Below are 27095 nucleotides of genomic sequence, written 5' to 3' on the forward strand. Positions count from 1 at the left end.
TGCCAATAAAGAACTCATCAATAGAATTATGTGCCATATGTGTTAATTGTCATAGTATTCCCAAAAAAAGAAAATCTGCCGATTCACACAGTACATTACAGTAAACATATTCAGGTCAACTCAGTAAATATCTGTAAAATGAATAGGTCACCCTATTTTCCTGCAGAGGTATTCAGGGACATTTATGATTGGTAACAATCAGTTGGTAATCAGTGGTGTGCACAGAGCATTTTAGGATAGCAAAGGATAGCAAAATAAATTTTGCTATCCCAGGGGCACTCCAGATGGCACCCAGCGGGACTATTTGATGTAAGGAGTTCAGACGCTGACTTTCAGCACTGACGTCACAGGTTCATATCCCGATTTTTCCATCAAAGTCACCGCCGTTGTTCCTCAAGTCACAGGATCGGAGGAGACAAAATCGCTCGATGGCTCAAAGAGACAAGCCGCTGTAGGAGGGCATGCTGCTGAGTGAGCATTTGACAGCCTTTTAAAAGGGTGGGCTGATGGTTCACATGCTGGTTCAAGTCTGGATTTTTCCATCCAAGTCCTGTTACTTTAATCAGATGATAGGAGGAGATGACCATGCTTCATAAGACTCAATGGCTCAAGGAGATAAGTTGTTGGACGAGGACTTTGGTGTTTGAGGAGTTGAGGGCTCGAATGCCAGGAAAGCTTTTGAAAGCCGGCAACATGAGCCCTTGTTTAAAAGTGCTCAGAGACCATGGCCAAGGCGACCCGGTCGCATGATGGTGCTGTAATCTCGGACACAGAATGCGCTGGGAGGGTGGCCGGTTTCTCTGCCCCGGTAGCCGGGTCGTAACAACAACAAATCCTGCTGGGGTGGGATTGAGGCTGGGGACTTGGTGCCCAGGAACGATGGCCCTGGGGGGCTTTCCGAGAGAAAACTCTAGGGCTGAAGTTCTGGAACGCCTGTCGTCAGAACTCCAGGATGCCCTGTTGGACCTCTCCTCTCCAGTAGTTGGTGTTAAAATATTAGCAAATGTGAAGAATCTGCCAAGTCCACTACTATTATTTGCAGCACACATATTTATGAAAAGTCACAGTAGGGTTAAAATGGCTCCCAGACTCGTTATAAAAATAAAAATGTTTCAACTTTAAACGCTCCTCATGGATATCCTCCCAGATGTGTTTGACCCATGAGAACCTGATTCATCCATTTTTTCTTTTTAACCTGTGCTGTCAGCATGCTGGGCATACAACACAGAATATTTGTATGGCATTGCATCCAGGACATAGTTAGCCTGTAAGTGGAATTCAAGTTCTCAACCTGCAATGCAACTCTTCATTAATTCTTAAATCTTTAAGAACTGCTGCAATAACTCTGTCCTGTGGACGACCTGTTGAATGACAAGAGCACAGTTTTTGGTTATACAGAACCACCACCAATCCCCCTCTTTGGAGAACTATTTTACCATGTTTGGGTCTATAAACAACTGATCACTACTCCAAGAGAGGGAGATTCAACACGGGTGAGACTTTTAAACACAGAAACACACAACATTTACACGGAAACATAACTCCATTTCCATTTCTGGAGAGTCAATGAAGGAATTCTGTTCTCTGAAATAGAAATGGTTAAATTCTTTATCTGTCAAAAGTGAGGTGTTAAACCGCCACCTGCTGGGAGGGTTCTGTGTGGTTTCATTTATGAGGTTGAAACTAAACGGCCCATGATAGTAGATGATAATAGAATAGGGTGGATTTCAGGATTAGGGATTTTGGACATCATAGAGTTACTTGTCAAGAAAGGGTAGATTCTAGAGAAGCTTTGGTGGAGTGGTAAATAATCTGTGTATTCTCTATTATGTGGATTATTTGATCGCCAACAACCGCTTCGAGATCATCAGATATAAGATCACTCATATATTGTTTTATATTGTCCGACGAACGCCAGGATTTGAGATTATTTCTTGTTTGAGAATGTTCTAAACTTGGATCCAGTATTGTGTTGAAGTCTCCTCCCAATATGATAATTAAGTCAGAAAATTCTAAGAGTTTTGAAAATATATTGTGAAAGAGGAAGTTTGTAGGGATACATATCTACATAAACAAATGACAAATAGATAAAGATAAACATAAAACGTTGCAGAGTTAGACATACATATAGTGAGAGACTGAATAGAGAGTGATGGGAGAAGTAGGGAGGGGGGATTAGGAAGGTGAGATGATGAGAGTGAGCAATATTTTAAATCCTAACATAGATAGCATGCTAGTTTCTACATCTTGCAGTATATAAGTACCAGAATTACCTAAATACATACATAATTATCAGAATAACCACGGTGTGGTCTAGGAGTCCTGGAATAACAGACCATCTATATATAGTTTATCAACAACCATATAGTTTATCAACAACCAGCGATACGCGTTTACCCTTCTGCCAGTTCTCCCTCAGGATGGGGTACAGAACCTTCTGTCAGTGGTTGATCCCCAATTGATCGGTCCTACCCAGCATGGTCCTTTCAGCTCCCATCCTTTGCTTTTAACCAGCTGCTTGTGCTTGAAGTGTTCAAACTTGGCAATGATGGAGCGGGGACGGTTCCCCACGCAGTGTCCCAGTCGGTGAAGCCGGTGGAAGGTGATCTGCTTCACGGTGTCCATGAGGAGTTTCAGGACGGTGTGGAGAACCTCCACCCCCGTTGTGAGACGCTTTGTGGAGGTTTTTAGATCCACCTTTCCTTTTTGCATCTCGCCGACCGTGCGGTACAGGAATCAAGGCCTGTTTTGATCTCGGAAATGTCTCGGGGAAGCGGACCAAGCATGTCCAGCTTCTTGTTAATCTCATCCAAGACACTAACCTCTACAGCACTCGGGATTAAATTGTCTGTGTCTGTTGCTGAGTCTGTCTTCTTTCTTTTAGCCAGATTGTTCCGGTCCTGATCCTCTTCCATGTGTGCTCATTATAATGAAAATAGATATAATCCTTGATGTCCTCCACTTTGGTTTCGCACAGTGTTCTTTTTTTTTCCATTTATATATATATATATATATATACATGTATATGTATATATATATATTTTTTTTTTTTGCAATTTGCTTTGTTATTTGTCTGACTTGGAGCAGGTTGTCGGTTTTTTAGTCCGTGCAGCTCCAAATTAAATTTTTTGGGGCTGCGGCCTTAAAAGGTTGACAGTAAATGTGAGGAGGTGACCCTAGGGTTGATACGAGAAAATAAAGCCTTCAACGGGTGCAGCAAACAAGAAATACGTGTGTGTCTAGTTGAAAAATTCATATATGTGTATGTATTTGTGTATGTGAATAAATGGTTCTGTTAATTGTTGATAATAGGAAATGTGTATATGTGCCCTGTAGGTGCCCCTAGACAAGGGAAAGTGTTATGAAGTGCCCCATAGGATCCCCCTTTCTTAGAGCAAATGCTGCAATATTGCAGAAAAATGCAACCATATCCTGCCCTCCCTATTTGAAGGCTATGATTTGCAGAAAATTGTGATTTAGGGTCTCAGGTTAAAACCTTCCATGAGAGGATTGCATCCCCTCCATACTTCAAAACCCTATTTGAAAGCCCTAGATTGCAGGAAATGGTGCTTCAGATTTATTCGAAATGTGGACCTTCCCCCCTTACACTGGTGGAAAGTGCCCTTTTTCTCATTTTCAGATTTTCTTTCAGAGATTATTTGCAATCATTTATTATGACGTTCATGAAATAAAGCCAAACAACACAGACATGTGGTCACACAATCAGACGGGATGACACAATATGGCTGAACACCTGTACATAGGTCAGCTGACTTTTTTTCTTTAGCCAACTTTTTTTTTTTTTTTTTTCAGGCAGAATCCACGCTTACTCACCACTCACGCAGCCAGTTTTGCCTTTAATGAGAAAATTATATCACTGTATGATATTTGATGGGAAAGGCATCTTAAAAAATTATATTATTGCAAAAAAATAGGCATATTATATGAGAATTTCTTTTTTCAACCACCATCCCACGACCCCCCTCAATTACCTTGCGACCCCTTGGACTTGAGAACCATTGCTCGAGAGGACACTTTATAACGTTTTCTCTATTTTAGGGCACTTAACGTTGTTTTCTCTATCGTATGGGCACTATAGAGGGCATTTTATAATGTTTTCTCTATCGTGGAGGCAACCTAGAGGGCACTTTACACCGTTCTCTCTGTCGTAGGAGCACTCTACACCATTTTCTGACATCTCTCTTTTGACTCAAGGTCAAAGGTCAATTTTTTTTATTTAATCCAAACATTATTGTGATTTCACTTCGAAGCACATCTGCATCACAATTTACAGCAGGACGTTATAGTTTTCATGGACGTTCTGGAAGGCACACCCTCATGTCATGAAATATATTACTTATGACTTCATGCTGCAGCCACACAAATAAATTAGATTCACAATGAATAGGTGCAAACAATCAATGGGATGATTAATATGTGAAATTAATACAAAATTGTTGAAAAATATTGTTAAGTCTTCTCAGATTCTAAATTCTGAACTGTTAGTTTTAATGTCTCTGGGGACGCAGTTATAATTTTATCCTTTCCTGCAGTTGAAGTTCTGTATTTATTGTAACCTAAGATGCAAAATATAACCATAATAAGAGGACCTGAACTCAAGAGCAATATGAAAAGGCACAATCTGTATAGTTTACAACAGTGTTTCCAACCTTTTTTTCTCCCATGGCACAATTATTTTTTGATCTCTACGAATGAATCGTTTGCAAGTCTTGAATCACTGAGAGTATGCCATAATAATAAGCACAATTCTGCAGTATGTGTACGTCTTGTGACGTTTTTAGTGGTTAACACGATAGTGGTGTGCCATGGGAATATTTCATTGTTAAAAAGTGTACTGTGGCAGACAAAAAGATAGAAAATTGAAAAATAGAACTTAATTTTGATGTCCACCAGCCTCATCTCATGACCTGGTAGAAGAAAACCACCGTAGTCGTCAGGAAACCCACAACCATCCAGTAGGAATCTGTCAAGAACAAGAACACATAGAGCACTAGTGTTTCCAACAGTTAAGATGGCTCTTGCACATAACAGGTTACTCTTGCACACAAGGCCTTTCGTTATTCTCACCCTGTTGTTATTCAATGTGTAAAGATGTTAAATGAAACACTTTGGACTGCACTTTGTTTGAAAGGTGATATACGGATGAGGTTTATTATTGTTGTTATTGTTATTATTATTATTATTATTATTATTATTATTATTACATGTACAATTACCTGGCTCAGGTTTTTCCACTACCAGGCTGACAGAGACAGGGCTGGGCATGGCGAGGTGCGACACCCTGCAGATGATGGTAGTTCCGGGTGAGAAGCTGAAGGGAACCAGGTTGAGGTGAGATGACAGAGAAAAGGTCCCATCTCTGTGCTGCCGATGGCTGGAAAGAGAGTTGTGATGCTGCAGGACTGTAGACTCTGTGTCTGCAGGAGAGAGGGATAGCCACTCCATCTGAAAACCAGAAGAAAACCAAGATAGCGGACCATATTAATGGTCTTGTACCGGTTTGGCAGGCTAAATAAGTCATGTTTTATGGCATTTCACAGCAGGGGAATTGCTGGTTACTTTACTCATGATGAGTTATTAACTAAGGACCTTGGCATCCAGTGGGTAATATTTTTTGCAATGGCAGGTCAATTTCTGGGGCATCTCAGTCTGAAAAACCAACTTCTCCTCGGAGAGTGAAACACGGGGCGGCTCTAGAAGGAAAAAGGAGATCATTATAAATAAAATCTTATTTTAAGAATATCGATGAGAAATTAGACCATAGAGTAATCGGTCTGGAAGAAGAGGGGCCGAGATTTTCTTTTTCCAACATTGAACATATCTATATACAACACATGCGATGTCAAGAGGAAGACTCACGGGAGACACTGAGCTGTATGACCTGCTGAACATTGAAAAGGCCAACATCCACTGTGCAGATGTAGCTGCCTTCATCCGAAACCTTCAGCTTCCTCAGGGTCACCGATGCATTACCCTCTTCAACCAGCAGGGCGACGTCAACACTGGAGCCCTCCCTATCTACCTGCACTGCAAGGGAAATGGCAATCGTAAAAGAGCTTCCCAATTTGATGCCAGAATTAAATGTAATTTCTTTTTAGATTTACTATCTTTTTGGGCCGCAATTTGTTACATACAGACACTATATGTATTATAAATGAAATTTCTTATTTATTTAACAATGCTTTATGCTTATATTTACATTATTGTAGTTTTATAAACAGCAATGAAGTCAGAGGCCTTTTGTGTGTGTGTGTTTGAGTGTTCTTGCAGGTGACGCTGATGAGATACCTGCATCCACCCTCTCCTCCACATCGCTCAGCCCTGTCCTCATATTGAGAACTTTGCGTCCTTCTCCATGATGCTGCACCCGCCACTCGACGCTCACCTCCTCCGCCAGGGAGGTTTCCTGCTGTCGGAAGCCGCAGTTGAGAACGGTATCACCGTTTAGGGGAGCAGAAACCGACGGTTCTTTGGAAAACACCAGGAACACCACTGGTGGGTGCAGAGGATGAATAGTGAGAGGAATTAGTGTTTCGGAACACTAGCAGAGTAGTAAAATAATAGAGCACACTTCTATCTTTTATAACTATTTAATATGACAGGATATGTTTCATTAAAGAACAGATATATATTTCAGTTGGGGTTTTTTTTCTTGTGTGCGTATTTAACATAGGGGATATCACCCTCATGACCTCACCCTGAGTGAGCAGAGAGCCTGTCTGGCTGAGGGGCAGACCCAGCCTTCCCTGTGTCAGAGTCGATCCTTCGACGCCCAGAGTCTGCAGCATTAGTGACATGCTGAGACCACCGCCCTTAATTTGCAGGGAGACGATGAAATGGGCCGGGGATGATTCATTCGGGATGCCATAAAGTTGCGGGGAGTAGCTGCTTATTTCACACTCCACCTCCTTTTCGTCGCAGTCCGCATGGAGCAGCAGGTCCCCATCTGGAATTTGAGGGGATGACACTAGAGTAAAACAAAACAAAAAAGAAGAAGGGTGACACATGGGAGAAGTTAATCAATGATTCCATTTATTATGATTTTTTGGTAAATGCAATTGAAGGACATGCAGTCACCTTTTGCCTCGATGAGGATAGCTTCCGGGTCAGGATCCGTAGGTGCGATGAAGGGAGGGAGGGTTTCCAGGAGCTGGTCCGGGGCAACTGCTGCTCCCCTCAGCACCAGTGTAGCAGGAGTCCTCTCGAGAGCGCCGCCTCTCATTTCACCCAGCCCTCTGGCCTCCTCCACCAGGGTGCAGGACAACACCACATCCACACCTCCTTCAGCTAAAAAAAAAAAAAAAAATAGATAAATAAATAAATAAATAACATTTCAAAAATGAAATGGAAAGCCTTTTAATAATAAATAGTAACCGGATGAAAGATATTCCATGTCATGAGATGGTACTCGAGGGTGTCTGCAGGTATCAGGGAGTTATATTTAACACTTTCCAAGACAAAATAGAGTTTTGCAGGTAATTATTAGACTTTTATGCGGAAGAATTTAGGTACAGATTCAGATAAGATTAAGAATGTTTAAGTTAAGATTAAACAATGTTTATGTTTATGTTGATATTTCGAACTCATAAATTGCAATCTAAGGCTATTTAACAACATTTAAGTCCTAATATTTGTAAAACGTAATTTAATTACATTTTAAGGATTTACAGACAGTGTTGTTAGTGTGTGCAGAGATAATTGATTATTACCGGAAACTGATATCATGAAGTATCCCGTAAACAAGAGGACTTGAAGCATCTTCGGGTAATTCACAAATACAAAAATAAAATATTCTTTGTAAGCTACTACTTTCACTTTTGATTGTCTCACTTGGTGCCAAAAAGCCTCGGCTCTAACTAGGCTACTCGAAGCGCAAGCCCAATTTCTATAATCATGAAATGGGTAGTTGCACAAAATCCCATCGGTACACGAATAGAACCAATATTACCGATAAAATGGACCAGAGATGGTGCGGGAGGTGCGTCTTTACTGCAGCTCGGCGCAGAACGAAAGCGAAAGTTTGTGCGTGCGCTGCCAATGACAGCACGGTGGAGAGGAAGAAAGAACAATGATAAATAGAAAGATACGTGGGAAATGTATGAATAAATGAAATTAAATGCATGATAATAATAATAATATAATAATATAATAATCATTTAAAGTTGATTTAAACGTTTTTTTTAACGGCACGGTGGAGGAAAAAAAAAGAAAAACAAGAGATATAAAAATATGGGGGATATTCATGAATAGTAATGCCGATATTTAAAGTGAGTCGCTTTGTCTACTTCAATCTGGGGTGTGATTTAACCACATTTGCGGCATTTTTACGCTGCGGCTTTTGCGACAAGACGACCGCGCAACCACTCTGATGACGTCATCCGACAGCGGTCCCGCGTGGGCGCTCGGCGTAACAAAGTGTTGCGCTCATTTTGTGCCACTCGAGGGCGTAGTATGACAATATGGATGGAATAGGGAGCCCGCAGAAAGAAATATATTATTTCATACATACATTTTATTGTCATTGTTTTCATGTTTCATCAGACTTAGTTACTGAACTCCACTAATGATGGCTTTTAATGTATTTTACCATAGCTCCGTGTAATGCAGCGTATGTAGTTTATTACACACTATGGCAAGGTCAAAATATAAAATTTCATTGTAATCTTGAGGACTATTATTATTTTGAAACATAAAACATCATGGCACAGCTGTTCACATGTGCGCACACTCAGAAACACTCAGAAAAGCAAAACAGGGAATGAATAGGACAAATGATCTCAACATATACTTCATTTGTTTGTTTTGCTTTGTTTTCCGAACCTTAACGTTATCATCATCAAATTATATATTGTTTTCCTCCATGGTCTTGTTAATCCAGCTAAGATAGTTTCCGACTCTGGTGTACATTCCATATCTGCCGGGATGCGCACAGTCCACGCCCCAGCTGACAATCCCTGCGGCCAAGTATCGTCCGTTTCTCTTCAAGGCAAATGCACTCCCGCTGTCTCCCTGGCAGGTGTCGTCCCCGGCCTCAGGGACTCCAGCGCAGAACATATTATCCGTCACAATCGGTATGGCCTTCCTGAATATTCGCCTCAGCACATTGACAGAGTTTCTGCAAACCTCCTGTTCCACCACAGGCAGGGACGTAAACCTAAGTCTGTCGGTGATTTTCTGTATTCCATCCTCTACTGTAACGCCAAAGCCGGAGACTAACCTGGAAAAGGGGAAATTCGGTTAAAAGGAATATATTGTTTATATCCATGTAAAGTTAAAGAAAGCCACAAGACCCATCGAATATTTGGAAAGCACAACTCATACGCGCTGAAAATACTTTTACCCCACTTCCTGGGTGAGGTACTGCACTCCCTCCGGCGGCAAGCAGATCGGCATGATAGACGCATTGAAGGTGAGCGGATGTTGCAGCCTGATCAAGGCGATGTCATTGTTGAAGTCGACTTTGTTGGGGTTGCTGTAGCTGTCGTGGACGTGGAGGGAGGCGGCGGGCGCAGGCGGAAGCGCGGTCAGCGCTTTGACGTTATTATTTCCCGCGTAAACCTGAAACGTTGAAGGACAATCAACCTGCCGGCGATGTACGAACGCCCGACCTCACGGGGACGGACTACGCGCGTGAGATATACATACGTCCCACTCACCCGCACCACCTCCTTATCCACAATGTTGCCGTCGTGCACCAGGTTATGAGCCGCGGTCATAACCCAGCGCTCTGCCACCACCATGCCTCCCGCTCTCCTTCCCGCCACACTCAGCATCACCTGCCAGGGGATGGAGTTGTCTGGGGCGGTGCTGCCCCCCATCAGCTTCTGGAATCCGGTGCCCCGCTCCTGGGGCACCCCGCAAACTGAGGACGCAGCGGACAACAAAGCGTGAAGGCATCTGCGATTCAAATTCACAAGGGTGAGTTGACATAAAGCACAAAAGTGTGGGCAGGCTTTCGGTTTTCACGCAAGATAATCATGAAATGGACACAATACCTGGTATACACGTGGGAACGACAGGAATATCGTAACTGTCTCTCCACTTTCTGTCCGCGGCACATTTGTAAACCACTGTCGATCAGACAGACGTATCAATTAAACAGACTTATAACCTTTTAGATGAAATATTTATCGGTAATTGTTTAAAAAAAAAAAAAAAAAAATGTTTGCAGCCTAATCAAATAAATGTCTCACCATTCACTCCGCCGAGCAGAGCGTAAAACGGCTCATGGCAGCGATACTGGATAACGGAAAGATATTGATTTTCCGAGCCGGATACAAACGTCACGTCTCCGTTGCGCAGCGGCTCAGGCTCGGCACAACGCACGACTGCAGAAGAGAGAGCGAGAGCGAGAGAGAGAGAGAGAGAGAGAGAGAGAGAGAGAGAAAATGTCATTTGCTGTCCCGCCAAAGCCGTTGTGCTGGACGATATACAGTACATCGCTTTAAACTTCCGGAATCTCGTATCGAACTGATTGAATCACAGCAGACAAAGAGGTAAAAAAAAAACAACAACTTACTCTGGCATTTTGGGAGAGGGCGGTGCCACCGACCATTTCTCTGACACATGGAAGAGTAACTGTTTATCTCCAATCCATCCTGACACGGGGGGGGGGGGGGTAGAGATACGTGTGACCGACTATATATCGAGGTTGTCACATTTTATTATGTCACAAAACATAGAGGAAAAACCAAGTCGACTGTTGACGGCGGGAGAAAATACTTGATCTCACCATCGTCAGCATGTATCCTTGGTCACAGAGAACGTGAATGTAGTCCCTGTAGAAATACTCTGCGAAGGCGGGCGTCACCCTGCCGTTGGCCACAGCATTAGGCAGCGGACACCTCTCCCCTGACAAACAAAGGGGCAACAGACAATTCAAAATCGATTCGAAACGCAACGAAACGAAAGTTTAATTGACATGTTGCACCACGTGGAACTGTCCCCGGCCTCCGTGACCTCACGTTGGGTGCTGTAGTCCAGGCTCCAGCCTCCGCTCACCCCGGCCCAGTCCGTGTGGAAGTCCAGTGTGACCCTGTTGGAGTATGTAGCTATCACGCCCGGACTACTCGCCCCGCAGAGCTTCGTGGGCTCCCTTTCTGGGATGGTCAGCTTGGCGACGAAAGGAAAATAACATTTCAAAACAATGAATTGCAACCCCGCCACCCACACACACACACACACACACACACATTAACCAAGGCTGTTACCTGCAGCCAATGAGAGGAACAGTTGGAGCCCTGCTGGCTGTCCCCCATGTCGACGTGAAAGTCCCCGGCGAAGCTCAGGGTGATGGTGAATCCGGGTTCTACTGAGATGAAATACTGGCAGGACAGCCCATGAGGGGAGGGATCGGGGTACCCCGGGCTGGACAGGTGTCCCTCAGGCTCGTCGAACGTGCCGCCCCCACAGGATACTGGGAAACGGCGAGTTCACGTACCGAGTTAGCACCGCGCAACGTCTCAACCGGACAACAAAGCCTCTCAGTCTCGCTATATAACATATAACAGCACCAGCGATCGGTGGAGCCCCCTCACACCGGACATAAAACACCCGTGTTCTCACTCACGCGCACAGTTGCGCTGGTCCGGCCGGAGCTCGTAGCCATGGTGACAGGAGCAGAGGTACGAGCCGAGGGTGTTGTGGCAGATCTGCGCGCAGGGCGGATTCCAGTCGTCGTCGGCGTCGGCGTCGGCGTCGTCCGGCTGCAAACACTCGTTGATGTCTAACGAAAAGGAGACGCGCGGCGGTGGAGAGAGAGAGAGAGAGAGAGATGGCTCGGGTCAGACGCGACAGCCGGCGATAGGCGGCGCCACCTGACGGAGCGCAGGCCTGCAGCCTGCCTCCGGGCGAGGATGGGGTTCCCGTTTTAGCGTCCGAAGCTTGTTTTGCCCAACGAGGCTGCGGAGTTTAACTAAAGTTGTTTCTTTTTTAATCTTTTTCTTCGTGAAGCGCCGACACATAATTACAGATATTTCAGGCCGAAAAACGCCGCGTTCCAAAGGTAACGGCTGCATTGTCTCCGGTCATACCTTTGGGACCTTGTGGTGTTTTTGGGCGGAGTTACCTGACCTAGCCCCCAGTGTGGTTCCAAAGTGTTCCGTCTACCTATGGCCTGGTAGTGAGCGGAGAAGCCGATGTGCTGCTGCTGCTGTTGGTCGGTCTCGTCGGTGTGGAAGAGCAGGCTGAGCCGGGCGCCCGGGGACAGGATGGAACGCTCCCCCGGGTGGTGTCCTGCTGCCGCATTCTCCTGCCCGCAGAACATCCCCAACACCTTCTCACCAGCGAGAACCTGACAGGTGAGGGAGAAGGCGAAGAAGAAGGAGGAGGAGGAGGAGGAGAGGAAGAAAGGAGAAGGAGGGGGAGAGGGAGGAGGAGAAGAAGAGGAAGAGAAGAAAGTGAAGAAGAAGAAGAAGGAGCAGAAGGAAAATGAAGAGAAGGGGAGAAGAAGAAGAAGAAGAACAGGGAGGAAGAGAAGAAGAAGGAGAAGAAGAGGGAGGAGGAGGAGAAGAAGGAGGAGGAGGAGGAGGAGGAGGAGGAGGAGGAGGAGAGGAAGAAAGGAGAAGGAGGGGGAGAGGGAGGAGGAGAAGAAGAGGAAGAGGAGAAAGTGAAGAAGAAGAAGAAGGAGCAGAAGGAAAATGAAGAGAAGGGGAGAAGAAGAAGAAGAAGAACAGGGAGGAAGAGAAGAAGAAGGAGAAGAAGAGGGAGGAGGAGGAGAGGAAGAAGGAGGGGAGAGGGAGGAGGAAGAGAAGAAAGTGAAGAAGAAGAAGGAGCAAAAGGAAAATGAGGAGAGGGGGGAGAAGAAGAAGAAGAAGAAGAAAAAGACGAAGAAGAAGGAGGAGAAGGAAAGGGAAGAGAAAGGGGAGAAGAAGAAGAAGAAAAAGAAGGCGAGGGAGGAGAAGGAGAAGTAGGAGTAGAAGAAGAAGAAGACGAGGGGGAGAAAGTGAAGGAGCAGAAGGAGGAGAAGAAGAAGAAGAAGAAGAAGAAGGAAGAGGAGAAAGTGGAGGAGCAGAAGGAAAGGAAAGAGAACAAGAGGAAAGTGAAGAAGGGGGAGAAGTAGAAGAAGGGGGGGGGGGGGAAAGAAGAAGGTTGGAGTAAAAACAGTGTGACGTACATATCTTGGAACGCTCGTTCGTGCCCTGCTTTGTGTGCTTCAGACCGTGACGGCGTCGTAAGCGCAGCCCGCCGAAGCCTCCAGGTCCAGGTGGGTGAAGGTGAGCTGCAGGCGGTGGCCCTCGGGGGCGCTGAGGTTCCACCGCTGCAGCAGGTTGGGGGCGTAGGGCGCGGGGAAGCCGGGCGACTGGACCGTGCCGCGCATGGGGGACTCGCCCTCGCACGCCGCCGCGCAGAGGAGCCTGAAACGGTCACGGGGGCGGAGTTGGATCTGTTTGTCTTGTGGTGACCGGACGAGCCGCCGGTCGCGCCAAAACAACCCTGAGGCAATCGCACGGGTGTCGTAACCGCCGCGTCGTCGCGTCTCGTTCTTCTCACCTTGCGTCGCCGAAGGAATTAATACGCTCGTCGGGGAAAGTATGTTCAGAACAAACGACAACAACAACAGTTCAACGCCGCCATCGTAGTTGAACAGAGGAACAGCGTCACGATATGACAAAGTATGGTTTCAGATTTATCTTCCCCCCCCCCCCCCCATCAAACTGTCATGGCTAGTCACACTAGTTACACAAAATAAACTCACCAAATGATCCAGCTTTTCCAACCCATCTCGGGATAGATAAATCTGTGATTGAGCAGATTGTCAGGGCTGTGGGATCAGGTTTGCCCTACGTCTTGGTAAATGAGTCATTCGGTCTTAAATTTTCCAGTGTTGGGCAACAGTGTGAGAGCCAGAGATCCACCTTGTTTGGCCAGGATAAAAACAAATAAAAGCCCGAGTTTGCTATCAGTTAACCACTCTTGGAAGCTATGAAAAAAAAACAAATTGTGTTTTTGAGTCACACTATCTATAATACAATGGCAAACACTCTCAGTTGCCATATTATTCACTACCTTTCTAATATAAAGAGCTACATTAATTATATAAACAGTAGATAGATAGATAGATAGATAGATAGATAGATAGATAGATAGATAGATAGATAGATAGATAGATAGATAGATAGATAGATAGATAGATAGAATTATTATTATTATTTTATTTATTATTGCATTTGGGATGATTGTCACATGATCACATTCACATCAAAGATCTTTGGATTTCAATATTTTAAAGTACAATGTAGCTCCGTATATCTGATCAGGGTGGAAGTCGTTCATTATTGTCATTTATATCGGGGGTAAAAAAAAAAAAAAAAGGTTGTCTCATGTCCAAGTGTACTGTAAATAGATCTTGGGGTGTTTTGTTTTTAAACCGCCTGTTTCCTTATTTTGCAGAGTGGAAGGAAAACATGGACCTGGGACAAATACGGTCTGAATGCTCACAATACTCGAATGAACGGGGATCATTTGGTCTCCTAAAATCTTTGAACAACGACAGTTAAAATTAAATGTAAAGACGTCATTAATCGCGAGGCCCGTGTACTGGGCCACAGGGAGTTTTTTCTTTTTTTTTCGGTACTTTACAAAGTCTTTAACCTATGAAAGAGGCTTAAACCTGGGCAGGCTGAAGGCCAATGACAGCACTGGTCTTCACAGAATCGGTTGAAGCTGAAACTTGTTGACTTTTTGTTGTAATAACCTTTATTTGTAGAGCACCTTTCATACACGACATGTAACTCAAAGTGCGTTACGTTAAAAGGCCGTCATCAGTCATGATAAAAGCAAAGCAAACTATTTATATCAATTCACAAAGTAGAATAATCAAATGATTAAAAGAATGAAGTAAATAAAAAAAAACCGGTGAGAATAAGTGAATACAATTATACAAAATTGCATTTCATTAAAAAAGGTAAATATCATACTTATTTTGAGATTTGGGGTCATCAATTTTAGACCGTGAAGGGTCACGATCGCTTCCCGTCAAATTTCTTGTTTCAATGTCTTGGAATGTACTGTCATGGCACCCGAAACGCACAAAATAACCCCCTGTGCTAACTTTTCTTACCTGCATTGTATTTTTTTTAATATATGATTTATATGATTTAAAACAATTAATAAAGACAATGAATTTGTCTGGGAAACATCATTCTGTTACGTTTCCACTTTGTTAATAAGTGACATCTGCTGATTGAAGTTATTTACTCAAGTTTGTTGATCATCAGTTTTCTAGGCCAAAGCAAAAAATAAAAAATGCACTGACCGAAGTTTTACCTTTTCATCATCCTTTCCTCCTTCTCTACTTTGTTTATCGTGTCGTTAATCCAGTCCAAATAATTATTCACTTTCGTGTAATAACCAATTAACTCAGTTTGATCCCTGGCCTTTTTACAGCTGGCTCCCCACGACACGATCCCCTCCAGACGATACGGCCCGTTGTTGTTCTTGTTCCCGTATCCCAACATGGGTATCACAAATGGACCCCCGCTGTCGCCCTTGCAGCTATCCTTGCCCTCTGCCCCAGCACAGAAAAAGTTTTCGGTAAAAACCATGCGCTGGTTATTGGAGGTGGGCGTGTTCCGACAGGTACTGAGGGGGTAGACAGAGATGTGAGCGTATCTTAATATTTGGCTCACAAAGCTCATCTCTGTCTTCCCCCAACCGGAGACGGAGCCAAGTTGACCTTCTCGCAAGCCACTTTCGGCCCTTTCGGGAAGACAAACGGGGAGGAGCTTCGGCCCTAGTGTGACCCTGGACGCCATTCTGATGAGAGCAATGTCGTTGTCGAAATTAAGGCGGTTCCTATTGGTACCCCTCTGATAGCGGGGGTGAATGATGACTTTCTGAACGTCTAGAAGGGCTACCTGGGGCGACAAATTGTGCGCCGTGGATGCATTGAGCAGTCCGCCGTAGAGGTGCGGGTGATCGACGCCGTCCACGACGTGAGCCGCCGTCAGCGCCCAGCGGTCACTGATCAGCGATGCTGCTCCTCTTGGCGGTCCTCTCATGAAGAGCTGCCACGGGATTTCCCCCGGTTCTGCTTTCTCGCCCCCCAATATCATGCCTGGACTTAGAATGTCACTTTCAGGCTTCCCACACACTGGAAAACACACGGCGAGGTGGTTAGAAACCCAGCGAAACATCACATAGCATCAAATTAACTGATGATTTATGTCAGGATTGTTAAAAGAAATGGTGAAGGCCTACCCTCGATGCACCTGGGAAGCTCCCTTTTCCCGTCTATTGACACCCACAAACCGCTGGCATCACAGACATACGTGTCTGAAAGGTAGGGGATACCGCCGGTGGTGAGGCGATTAAAAGGAATACGATATGACGCAGTGCTTTCTTCTTAATTCACACATTGTCAACAGGAAATATAGTTTTCGTGCATTTGTGCGAGTGTGTGCTAGTCACCGCTGCCTTCCAGCGTGTAGTAGTGAGAGCTACACTTGAACTGAATCCTGTCTCCGAACAGAGTCCTGAGTTCTGAGCTGGCCAGCTGAAGGATGTCACCCCTTGCGATGTCTGGATATCCACAGTTCACAGCTAGTGGGGAAACGCCAACCACATTACAATCACAATAGATACACCGGGAGCTACACTTAGCAAAATACAACGTATGATTCACAAATAAATATATATATATAAAAGAATCTGGCAGCTATTGATTGTTGACTTACGCTGACAGTCGTATTTTGGACTCCATTTGCCTGATTTCTGGCACGTCGTCGAATATTGTGCCATACTCACAGCGTCTTCTGCCTTAAAGTATGAAAAAGAGAACATGTTTAGTACAGAATGGAACATTTAGCATGTTTGCTGGAATGCTTTTAATGTTCACCCCAAATCTATTCGCACCCTCGGTTTTCAAAATGGAAAATGGAAACTTTTGCATAGTGCTAAAAAAGCCTCTGAAGAACTCACCGTAACAGCAGCGTGACCGATATCACAAGTAACCGTCACCGAGGCGCCATGGTGATGTTCTTTGCGCTGGGGTTCCACAGCAGAATGTGCGGTGACCACTCCTGAACAGGACTGGACTGCAAATAACATTTAGTATATTGGTCTTATTAGCTTTATACGAATAAACAAACTATTAGCTTCAAATTGTTTACTGTTATGTATGTTTGTTAAAAATATGACAGACGTTTTTATATATTTTTTATATAAATAAATATAATATATATAATATAATAATGTAAAAATATATATTTTTATAAAAATCTTTTATGTTTTGCCAGTGATTTAGTGGCCCACTTGCAGTACCCTTGGGCCAGTAAGGGGGCCACGGCCCACAAGTTGAGAATCACTGTATTAGACAGCAAAGATGCCCGGATTTTAAATCATATGGTGTACAGTCCGCTGCACCTCTGGTCCTATAGAAGCCAGTGAATCCGTTGTTGGAGCCATCTCCATCCGAGGTGAATCTGATGCGAATAGAATTTGAGTGCGTGAGTAATGGAGAAGCGGGAGGCACTCGACCACAAAAAGGACCAAGAATCCCCATGGGCGATTCAACCTGCAAGCAAAAGAAAGGACAAAAGTCAAAATGGGTCAAAAGGACCTTTTACGTTTCTTCAGAACAACTCCCACGACAGCGAAGCGTGTCCTTTAGCGATTGCTTTAACCCTATACAGGTACTACTGCCTTTCTCTTTGTTCCTTCTTTATTCTTTTATTTGGGATTTTACAATATGGTATTTATGGTAGTAATATGCTACTAATGCTGCCCTGATTTTGAAACATCTACTTCTATGTGTTTGGCGTAGTCGGTGAAGCCACCTACCGTCAGTGAGTCTATGCACTGTCCATCGAGGCCCTGCTGGATGTCAAAGTCGTCAGAGAAGCTCAGCTCCACCTGCAGCCCCTCCTCCACGGACAGGGTGTAGGAGCAGCGGGAGTGCTCCGGGTAAGGACCCGGCCGGGCGGGGCTGGAGAAGCGACCCGGCTTCAACCCCGACAGGTCCTCGCTGCAGTGCGCTGCGGTGGGGGGACGCATCGGCCTCGTGAGACCCTGTGGGTTGTCCGCCCTTCATCCCGCCCCCGCCCTTCCATCCTCATCATCCGTCCACGTCCGGTTTACTCACCCTCTTTGACTTTGCTTTTCAACCACCGACTTAGTCTTCCTCCTCGCTAGTTTCGCTTCTTCTTCGTCCCCACCATGAATTCGGGCTGTTTCTCGGGGGCGGGGCTTACCTGTGCAGGTGTGCTCGTCAGCTTCCAGCTCGTAACCGCGGCGACAGGAGCAGTAGTAACCGCCGACGTAGTTGTGACAGAATTGGGTACACCTTCTGTCGGACTGTTGCTCGCATTCGTCAACGTCTGGGTGAAAAACGGAAGTTGAAAAAAAAATTTTTTTTGAATCACCATATTTGAAGCATTTCTCGGATTTGTCATGTGTCATCTCAAATCATGTGACAGCTTTGAACACTTCTATGAATCACTCAAATTAATCGCGATACAATCAGTCAGATTGATTTCGTTTCACATATAGGAGCGTTGTATTTTTAATCAAAACACACCTTTTTCGTAGCTATTATAATGAAACATGTTTTATATTCCTTTGTGCGGGACAGGATGGATTCTTCTTCGATGGAGTGGAAACTTTTTTTTTTTTTTTTTATCAGTACCACAATCACATGCACGCACAGCGACAGACGCCGAAACAACAAGAAGAGGAGCGCGTTCGCCCAAAGTCCAGGAAAACCCTGCTTTGCGGTCGTTTCCCCCTCACCCTGCACAGTGTAGAACCCTCTGAATCCCGTCTGCCTCCTGGGGTTGGAGTAGTCCGAGCGGAACGCCAGAGAGAGGCAGGACCCCGGGGACGAGTAGAGCCATGGGTTCACATCCGACTCCAGCTCCTCAAACGTCCTTTTGCCGCAGAGAACCGCAACCAAGTTTTTTTTGGAAAATATCTAGGTTAGGGGGGGACAATTTCAAGTCATTTCAGCGCCACTCGATCCCCTTTGGGGCCACGGAAGAGACTTTAATCAGAACGACCGCAAAACACAGACGTATAGATGGGACGTTGTCTCTTCGGCCGTACTGACCTCTATGGCGTCGCTCTCGCAGCCTTGGCTTTCCTCCACGTCCAAGTGCGTGAGCGTGAGAGAAAGGGTGTAGCCCGGCGGGGCGCACCGGCTCCAGTTCAGACTGGAGAAGGGCTGGTAGCCGTGCGGGTACCCCGGGGACTCCACCCACCCCGACAGGTGGGAGTCGGCCCCAGTCGCCAGAAGCAGGAGGCAGAGGCTGAGTCACGGAGGGCGGTCGAAGGAAAGGTGAGGGAGAGGAAGGATTCAGGAGAAGGCAGAAACAACCAACGGGTGCGTTAAAAAAAACAAAACCCCAAAACATAAAACTGCATTTCGCCTGTCTGTTTTGTAAACGCCTTGTTAAAAATGCGTCTGTTTTAAAGAGCTATAAAGGCAAAAACTCAAGCCCACCTTAATCCCAACATGGCGATCCGATCAGATCTCCCTCGCTCTGCCTACAGCCTCTCCTTCCCCCTTTCTTCTGGTAATTTTGATTCTCTGGCTTTTATTTCCTCGTCTGTCGCTTTGGTAATGCCAGTGTAAGCATTTTATAACATCCGTTTTTTCTTTTTCTTTTTTTTTTTTTTTTCTTTTACACGATCGCTCTCACGGGCGCGATTAACAGGGGAGAAGGGGTCAGAGTGAGGGATGTCAAATGCACGCTGTCCGTGGTTCTCTCCACGTCCCCTAGATAGACAGCTGAGGAACATTCCTGACCAGGCCTGGAAACGGAGGTTTGCGAGGAAAGGAAGGGACGCACAAAAGACAGGAAGCGCTTCATTGTTCTCGCTGGTGGGGGTTTTTTTTGGGGGGGGGGGGTTATGTATCAGCCCATGGAGAACAAGGTACCTCGGTGCTGCAGTTACGGTCACATACAGATCCAAATCGGTGAGCTGCCCTCTGATAGAGGACAAGGCCGGAAGACAGCGAGGGAGGGGGAGGAAGTGAGGGAGGGAGGGAGGGAGAGAGAGAGAGAGAGAGAGAGAGAGAGAGAGAGAGAGAGAGAGAGAGAGAGAGAGAGAGAGAGAGAGAGCGAGACGGAGGGGGCGGCAACAGCAGCGGATGAGGGTCACCGGGGTTTTCCACTGAGTAGGAATAGAAAACGACGCGACAGGTTCCGACAGAAAACCCAGACGAGAGGACGCAGCGGGGAACATGAGCAGTCAGTGATCGTATTCGTGGTGGCATGAAGGATTGTTAGGCACGCAGGTGACCGCCGTTCGGGAGGGCTCAGAAAAAGCCGTAGGGGCCTTTGGTCCGACGGGCTGAAAATAATCGTAATAATGATAATGATGAAGTGCAAAAGTAGGAAGTACTATTTGCCAGATTCGGGGAGGTGCTGTGATCTTTGTCCCGCAGGTCAGTCGGACTTTACTGTTGCTGCCCCGCTCACTTTCACCGCTCCTTCCTTCCCTCCTTCGTTCCTTCATTTTTTTCTTCACAGACTTTGAAAATGATAGAGACCCCTTCAAGCCAAACTTTTGTCTCATCCTCCCCATCAGGAAGTTATGTTCGCCGAGACTGTGACGGCGAAAACAAGACTCAGTGTGCGGCGTGCCCCCCGGGCCAGCACACAGCCAAAGAAAACTACATGAGAGAATGTATTATATGCAGGTCCTGCACTCACGGTAAGTGATGCACATATATGGGCGCTCACACACACACACACACACACACACACACACACACACACACACACACACACACACACACACAAAAAACACACACAAATACACGTCTCCTCCTCCTCTTTCCCATGCTTCAAATGGGTGATATCTCATCCTCTAAGTATGGGTAATTAATGACTTAATGAAAGTGGTAATCCCTAGGATTATCTTGTCAAGACAATCCTTTAACCTGCCTCATTTGATCATTTTTTAAGGTGGTACATTTTTAAGAAACAGCCATTTCAGAAACAGCCATCTTTGTATTATGTATGTGCTCTTCTACGTATATGCCATTCTCACCGTTGGGGGCGGGGTCGGATAAAGCAGCAAAGCGAGTTGTGGTCAGTCAACTGTCGATGTGACAGTGGGTACATATCCCTTCCACGTCAAGTGACCAAGAAAAAAAACGAATAAATCAATGGGCCGGAAGAAGGCATACTTTGGAGATAGAAAGAGACCGTCTTAGAGCGAAGACGAGGGTAAACCCAGATGTTGGGGGGGGGGGGACTGCGAAACCCTGCAGTTTCTAATGGAAATCTGGGACTTGGAGGGTCATCGACCCAACACAGACAATGTTATGGATTTTCACTTTAAATACTGACACTAGGGAAATAGAAAATAAAATATCCTGAATTTTAGATGTGCTGTCATAACCCGATACTTCTCTCTTTCCAGAAAAACATAAGAAGGTTCAGTGTATGCCTCATGCGGACACTGTGTGTGAGTGTGACACTGGATTCTACTGCAATAACCTTCAGTGTCTTTACTGCCTACCTGTGACCACCTGCGCCGTGGGCGAGGGGGTAAAAGTCAATGGTGAGCGAAGCGACACGACATATACCATGAAAACAACGGCTGAATGACAACAACAACCGCAACCGTAGATCTACCCGTCGCAAGGCTTGTCCAAAACTAACAATTGATCAAATATGTTTCCAGCCTCTCACCAGAATGACACCGTCTGCTCTCCGTGTGTAAATGGGACCTTCAGTAACGTGTCAGATTACAGCTCACCTTGTTGGAAACACACCAGGTCAGCTTGGGTCATTTATACTGTTAATATTATTGTTGTTGTTGTCATTATTATTATTATTATTATTATTATTAGTAGTAGTAGTAGTAGTAGTAGTAGTTTTATTAATAATAATACTTCTAATAATAACAACAACAACAATAATAATAATAATAATAATAATAATAATAATTTTAAAATAAAGCTTTTATTTATACTCATGATTGGACATTGCAGAACTTTCATAAGTCTGAAATCCCACCATATCCCAGTTTAGGGTGTGTCATTCAGGATTTTTGGTAGAAGCATCTTTCCTAACCATACAGTATGATAAGAATTTGACTATTACAGAAGTGTCCCAATTTAATAATATCCCAAGTTTGGAATGCAATCTTAGGTAAGCACTGAAACAATCCTAAAGTTAAAAAATGGCAGCCGGGCTGCTTCTTCTGGCTCTACACGAAGAAAGAAGTATAAATGTAATGATAGAAAGGTTCATGAAACCCCCGGATTAATGTTTGAAACTTCCCTGATAATGTTTTAATCTGGATTTATACAATTCTGCTCTATTTCACACATACAGTATATGCGTTACTGTGGTTACAGGCCTAACCAATCCTTTGCTGATTGTGATATGGAATGTATTGAAGTAGTGAGTACAAGTAAGGAAGTTAAGATAAGACAGAATGTCAATGACAGGACAAGCGGTCCGTGGAGTGTAAATAAATGAATTAAGTCATAAGGTAGATATGGCTGTTTTCATCAGGATATTCATCCTAAGGCAATCGGCCTGTATTCGATTTTACCAAGATAATCTTAAGAATTGACTCATTCAAATCACTCAAAATAATCTCTTCCTTTAACTATACAACACTGGCTGTCTCATGACTTTTCTTCCATCGGCTTTAAGTTTTAGGGACAATCTAAATAGGATTTTGGTAAATGTCTTCTTCAACAGTCCTTCTTCAGTGCAATGCTGTAACATGGTTCAACGCCGTCTGTTTCAGTTGTGAGGCCCAAAGGAGGGAGCTTAAAGTTCCTGGAAGCTCATATGCTGATAACGTCTGTGGTCATTTAAAATGTTGTAAGTTTCCAATGAATACAAATTAGTTTTTCGATTGAATTGAAAACTGTCATTGTGCTGTTCGGTTTCGCAACTGGGGCAGAACATGACATCATTCTCATGAAGTTGACTGTTGATGACCAATGCGCCCCCGCTCGCCCTGTTCTCCAGCGTGTCCCTGGAAGTTGTCCACGGGCATTTGGGCAGGATTCGCGATGATGCTGCTCCTCGTCCTGCTGGGCGTCATCTTCTGGAGAACAAAGCGCAGATCGCGTGGAACAGGTACAGCCTTCGTCGCAGTGTAGGGGTGTTCCGTCTGCGCTTCAAAGTTTGGACCGTATGGGGTCACCTCTTCGTGTCAGACCAGAGTACTCCCACAGTTTCCTCTTTCAGAGATCAAAAGCAATTTCCACGTAAAGTGAAACGTGTAGGTGGGAGACAAACGTCAATTAAGATTTTGTAGAAACCAATCCGCACAGAGCTAGGGTTGAGTTGTGCAATATCAGGAAATCATCAGGCGACTGGGGCTGGGCCATATAGCACTGTTTTTTTTTACTGCGCACCATTAAAGCCTAAGAAAATGTATCCAACACCTGATATTATCTCATTTTGAGAAAGCATTAATTGCGTAGATGGAACTAGTGTTGCATAGAGCTTTGCTCACAGAAACCCCAAAACTACTTTCAGGGGAATTACGTAGATACCGTCAAATACAAAGCCACATCCTGCTGAACACTCAACCAGACAGCTGTTCACTCATAATAAGAAATACTTAGTAAAAAATATAGCTTCAGGCAGCAGATTCCAGGGTAGTCGGCTCTTCGTTATGGATCAATGGACGAGTGTGCTTTGGCTCTCTATAGTGTGTTGTGACTGCAGAGGTTAATTCGTTCCGGCCTGGCTACGGTGTAATTCTATGGTCGGGCGGCGTGTGCTGCTGTGGGGGGGTTTCCTACGGTTTTTATACGTGGCAGTTTCGCCATAACCTGAGCACGCACAAAACCGTGACGTCAAACTGGCTATTTAAGATTTCTGCCGCCCTAAAATAAACTATTCATCTCAGGGAGCTGCTCTTGAGCACGTCTCTGATCCGACCCTTGTACAAGCTAAAACCAACGTCTGTCTGCCTCTTTATTTGAAACCACCGACTGACAAATTGCAGATTGAACCGACCCTTTAATTTCTGTAACAATAATCGCATTATTTTATTCAAATGTTGTGATCACGATTATTTATCACTATTATTCATCCATTTTGGGGAACACAATTATTTTATTTCGCTTTGTAAATCAAAAGAAAACTGCCTTCACAATAATAATGTATTTTATAAACCTAGAAATAAACTCAAATGTACAAATATTTGAATCAAAAAGGACTTTATTCACTTGAATTCAGTCTTCTTAAGGCTCAATATAAAGATAAGATAACTGCGATCAGAATTATAATTCAGGAAGATTGTATACATTGCTATCTCTGGAATGTCTATAACTTCTGACAGTGATGTTATTGGGATTTTATTTTGTAGAACTTACTCTAGTGCATGTCAGTTGTCCTCAGAAGCGCATCTCTATACAGTATGACTTTTAATATGCTGTGCTTTGTTTAATGAAGCTGTCTTCTGGTAAAATAGTACCTGTCACTTTGTAACTCTGTATGGTTCGTAAGAGTTTGTAATTATATTCCTTTAGTTAAAGTCCCATCGTGATTACCTCTGGGCTTGACAGTATCTTGGCAAGGTTTGGGTTCGTGACTCCCGTGGTGTTTGTACTCAACTTGCGCCTGTGCGCAACGATTTCTTCGTCGTAGCACCTGTAAGGAACTGCCCTGAATACACATTTTATTCCTTTCATCAGTGAGTGCAGCAGATCCATGACATCCATAGACTACTGACGTCAGTTTTTCATTAACAATAGCAACAGGCGGGGCTGGACCCCTAATTCACGTCACCACCGGACGGTGGTGCGGTCACCCGCCAGTGTAGTGGCATAAACCAACTCACTGGGTAAATTATGATAACAAACCATTCTGCTGCTGCTGCCAATTTGACGATAATATGTTTGTGTTGTTTAAAGGTCAATCCAGATGGCAACAGCCTGACTTCACAGTATATTATATTATTTGTATTTCATTGATGTAGCCAAAACCTTTGCCCGGAGATACCGATCAAACACAGACAAATGAACAGACAGAAACATTTGTGCAACAACCAGAAATGTGAATTTTTTAATACAGAGGTGTATTAATTAAACAGAGGTGTATGTTTACTGTTAACTATTGTTTTTTATTATTGTGTTTTACTGTTGAAATCCTGCTTGAAAATGTTCAGGTTTATTTCCCGTTGTCTCCATTTTTAATGTACCTTATTGTGTAGTTAATTGTGAGGTTTATCGTATATTCCACCTTTTCCCCAATTTTTATATTTTCACATTTTTAGTATATTGCTTATTATCATTATTATGCCTATTGTTTTTGATGTGAGCTGACGTTGCAATTTCCCTCTATCTATCCATCTATCTATCGATCAATGTGGATGGTGATTGGGGTAATTCCTGAGGCCCTCTTACAGTAATTAAGAAGATTAATGTGTGGTGTATGTGAGGTAACGTTCCTATTCTGTACTGTTGTCTGTGGCTTAAAGCCTTCTTCAGTGTTCCTCAGGATCCGGTGGAGCCCGTGTCAGAAACCCACATACATCCTTTACCAGCGATGAACTACTACGGCCAAGAAACCAGCCCGGAGAAAGGGGGAGAGAATGGGCCCAGCCACTTTGCCACAGGTGACTCAGTTTAATGTGTTCGCTTAATGACGCCTATTTTTCAAATACTATGCTACTTCTCTGATAAGCTTTAACACAGATTCATGTGCAAATGTCCATTCCGGGTTCCTACTGACCCACAAATTACTGATTTTCTACGACAGCCTTCGACTGTCGACATTAGTTATGAACCGTCAAATCAAACAAAAAACTGTACTTGTCCACACAAATGTTGACAGTGATTACAGCAACACTATGTCAACCGATACGGTTAATATAGCAGTACAGCATGTCTGAAAATAAATACTTTTACGGTACGACCACATGAGGCTGAGAAACGGCCACAGAGTTGAGTGTCGATTTCTTCCCGCGTCCCCAGTGGATTTGGTGAAAAGCGTCATGCCTGGATCGTTCCCGGTGGCGGCGAGTGAAACCATCAACGGGAAAGCACTTTACTTTTTAAAGGACTCCCTGGGAATCCACCCGGAGCCGCAGGAGGACGAGTGGAGTGGGGTGTAGCTCCACCCTCGGGGATATATCGCACGGTGGAGCTGCGTGGAAAACCAAAGCGCAAAGATAAAGGAAGGAACTGAGCTATCCCCTCAGACGGATGTGGGGAATGATAAATGTTTCTGAGGAAGAAAAAAAATGTGCGTGTGTGTGGGGGGTCCAGGTTCAGAAAGTAATACTGTACTTGTGCATAATCTCTGTGTGCGTTGCGATGTAATTTCACTACATATATGTATGCTCGTATGTATATGTATGTGACAAATAAACCTCTTGAATCTTCTCCAGGATTTGTTTGAAAACCACGTGCTCATTATCGGTAATGCAGAGGTCCAACTAATGAGTGAGATCAGTGTAGGACTGGAGCCAAAACACGGCACACCTTTCACTTTCTGAACCTGGAGTTTTCACACCGTCTTTTTCTACCGCGTGGAGAGGGTGATTCAGAACAGTCTTAACTCCGGTCCATGCCGGGGGAAAATGGGATGTCAGGCGCTTCGGGTGGTAAACACGCATCTGCTGCCCCCTGAAGGACTGCGAGAGCTACCGGCTCAGACTTACCTACATCACACGCCGTGTCTGCTGCCCCCTGAAGGACTGCGAGAGCTACCGGCTCAGACTTACCTGCATCCCACGCCGGAGGTGAGCTTTAGGTTTTTTTCGTGTTTCCGTGACAACTGCGCCAGCGGGTCATTCCTTTCATTACACAAATTGCATTGCTTTGAAGGCTTTTTCGCAATAATTCCTCTAACACGGTCCGTTGCTGACAAATGCTGTCACAGTGAGGGCTTTGGGGCCAAATTGTGTCTTTTAAGATCAGAACCCCCATCGCACCAAACACAAACTCCATTGTTCCTGCGACAACACATTCATTTAAATGCAGATTATCCCAAAAGCCGCTCGCGGCAATTTAATGGACCCTCCGTAGGACAAGGGAGCTGTTTGTCAGGTGTAAACTGATATTTAAAAACCATGACAACAAGTCCTTTGTTCACGCATTAAAGCTTCGGGTTGATGATGCCTCGGAGCAGCATTTGTGTGTC

General features: G+C 44.6%; 3 protein-coding genes across 5 annotated transcripts; 1 reads left to right on the forward strand and 2 right to left on the reverse strand.

Moving 5' to 3' along the window:
* Positions 1-4276: 4276 nt before the first annotated feature.
* On the reverse strand, positions 4277-7779 carry tapbpl (TAP binding protein like; the record flags this gene model as incomplete). The annotated part of the gene is made up of 8 exons (XM_080004768.1): positions 4277-4984; positions 5238-5466; positions 5611-5714; positions 5881-6048; positions 6310-6513; positions 6719-6988; positions 7099-7308; positions 7731-7779. 8 exons carry the CDS (start codon positions 7777-7779, stop codon positions 4917-4919), a joined length of 1302 nt encoding a protein of 433 aa, XP_079860894.1. The 3' UTR covers positions 4277-4916.
* Positions 7780-8556: 777 nt separating this feature from the next.
* c1s.2 (complement component 1, s subcomponent .2) lies at positions 8557-19648 on the reverse strand. The gene is made up of 23 exons (XM_080004769.1): positions 19460-19648; positions 19067-19265; positions 18751-18931; positions 18213-18338; positions 17803-17996; positions 17386-17536; positions 16942-17057; positions 16698-16779; positions 16432-16563; positions 16222-16296; positions 15289-16114; positions 13181-13376; positions 12130-12313; positions 11591-11746; positions 11232-11437; positions 10986-11133; positions 10754-10872; positions 10541-10619; positions 10215-10349; positions 10017-10091; positions 9678-9883; positions 9362-9579; positions 8557-9238 (listed from the first exon to the last, which is right to left on the reverse strand). Exons 1-23 carry the CDS (start codon positions 19471-19473, stop codon positions 8863-8865), a joined length of 4194 nt encoding a protein of 1397 aa, XP_079860895.1. The 5' UTR covers positions 19474-19648; the 3' UTR covers positions 8557-8862.
* On the forward strand, positions 19218-26320 carry LOC307233867 (tumor necrosis factor receptor superfamily member 5). 3 transcript variants are annotated; one of them, XM_080005324.1, is made up of 8 exons: positions 19218-19294; positions 20551-20676; positions 21391-21531; positions 21655-21748; positions 22735-22811; positions 22962-23072; positions 25429-25566; positions 25925-26320. In XM_080005324.1, the coding sequence occupies exons 2-8, from the start codon at positions 20640-20642 to the stop codon at positions 26062-26064; spliced, it is 738 nt and encodes a 245-aa protein (XP_079861450.1). In that variant the 5' UTR covers positions 19218-19294; positions 20551-20639; the 3' UTR covers positions 26065-26320. The 3 variants fall into 3 exon arrangements, with proteins under 3 accessions (XP_079861450.1, XP_079861448.1, XP_079861449.1); XM_080005322.1 differs by lacking the exon at positions 19218-19294 and adding an exon at positions 20178-20407; XM_080005323.1 differs by lacking the exon at positions 19218-19294 and adding an exon at positions 20178-20407 and having other exon boundaries at positions 26011-26320.
* Positions 26321-27095: the final 775 nt, after the last annotated feature.

The sequence above is a fragment of the Zeus faber genome, assembly GCF_960531495.2.
Source record: "Zeus faber genome assembly, chromosome: 8".
Taxonomy (NCBI): Eukaryota; Metazoa; Chordata; class Actinopteri; order Zeiformes; family Zeidae; genus Zeus; species Zeus faber.

Coding starts and splice junctions, on each gene's coding strand:
- c1s.2 (XM_080004769.1), bottom strand. Junction 18,339..18,750: donor AGGGTTCTACACTGTGCAGG/GTGAGGGGGAAA, acceptor TTTTTCACCCAG/ACGTTGACGAATGCGAGCAA. Junction 13,377..15,288: donor GAGGAAAGGATGATGAAAAG/GTAAAACTTCGG, acceptor TGACCGTTTCAG/GCTCCTCTGCGCGGCGGCGT.
- LOC307233867 (XM_080005322.1), top strand. CDS start 20,332: ATGATAATGATGAAGTGCAAAAGTAGGAAGTACTATTTGCCAGATTCG. Junction 21,749..22,734: donor CCTTGTTGGAAACACACCAG/GTCAGCTTGGGT, acceptor CGTCTGTTTCAG/TTGTGAGGCCCAAAGGAGGG. Junction 25,567..25,924: donor GCCCAGCCACTTTGCCACAG/GTGACTCAGTTT, acceptor CCGCGTCCCCAG/TGGATTTGGTGAAAAGCGTC.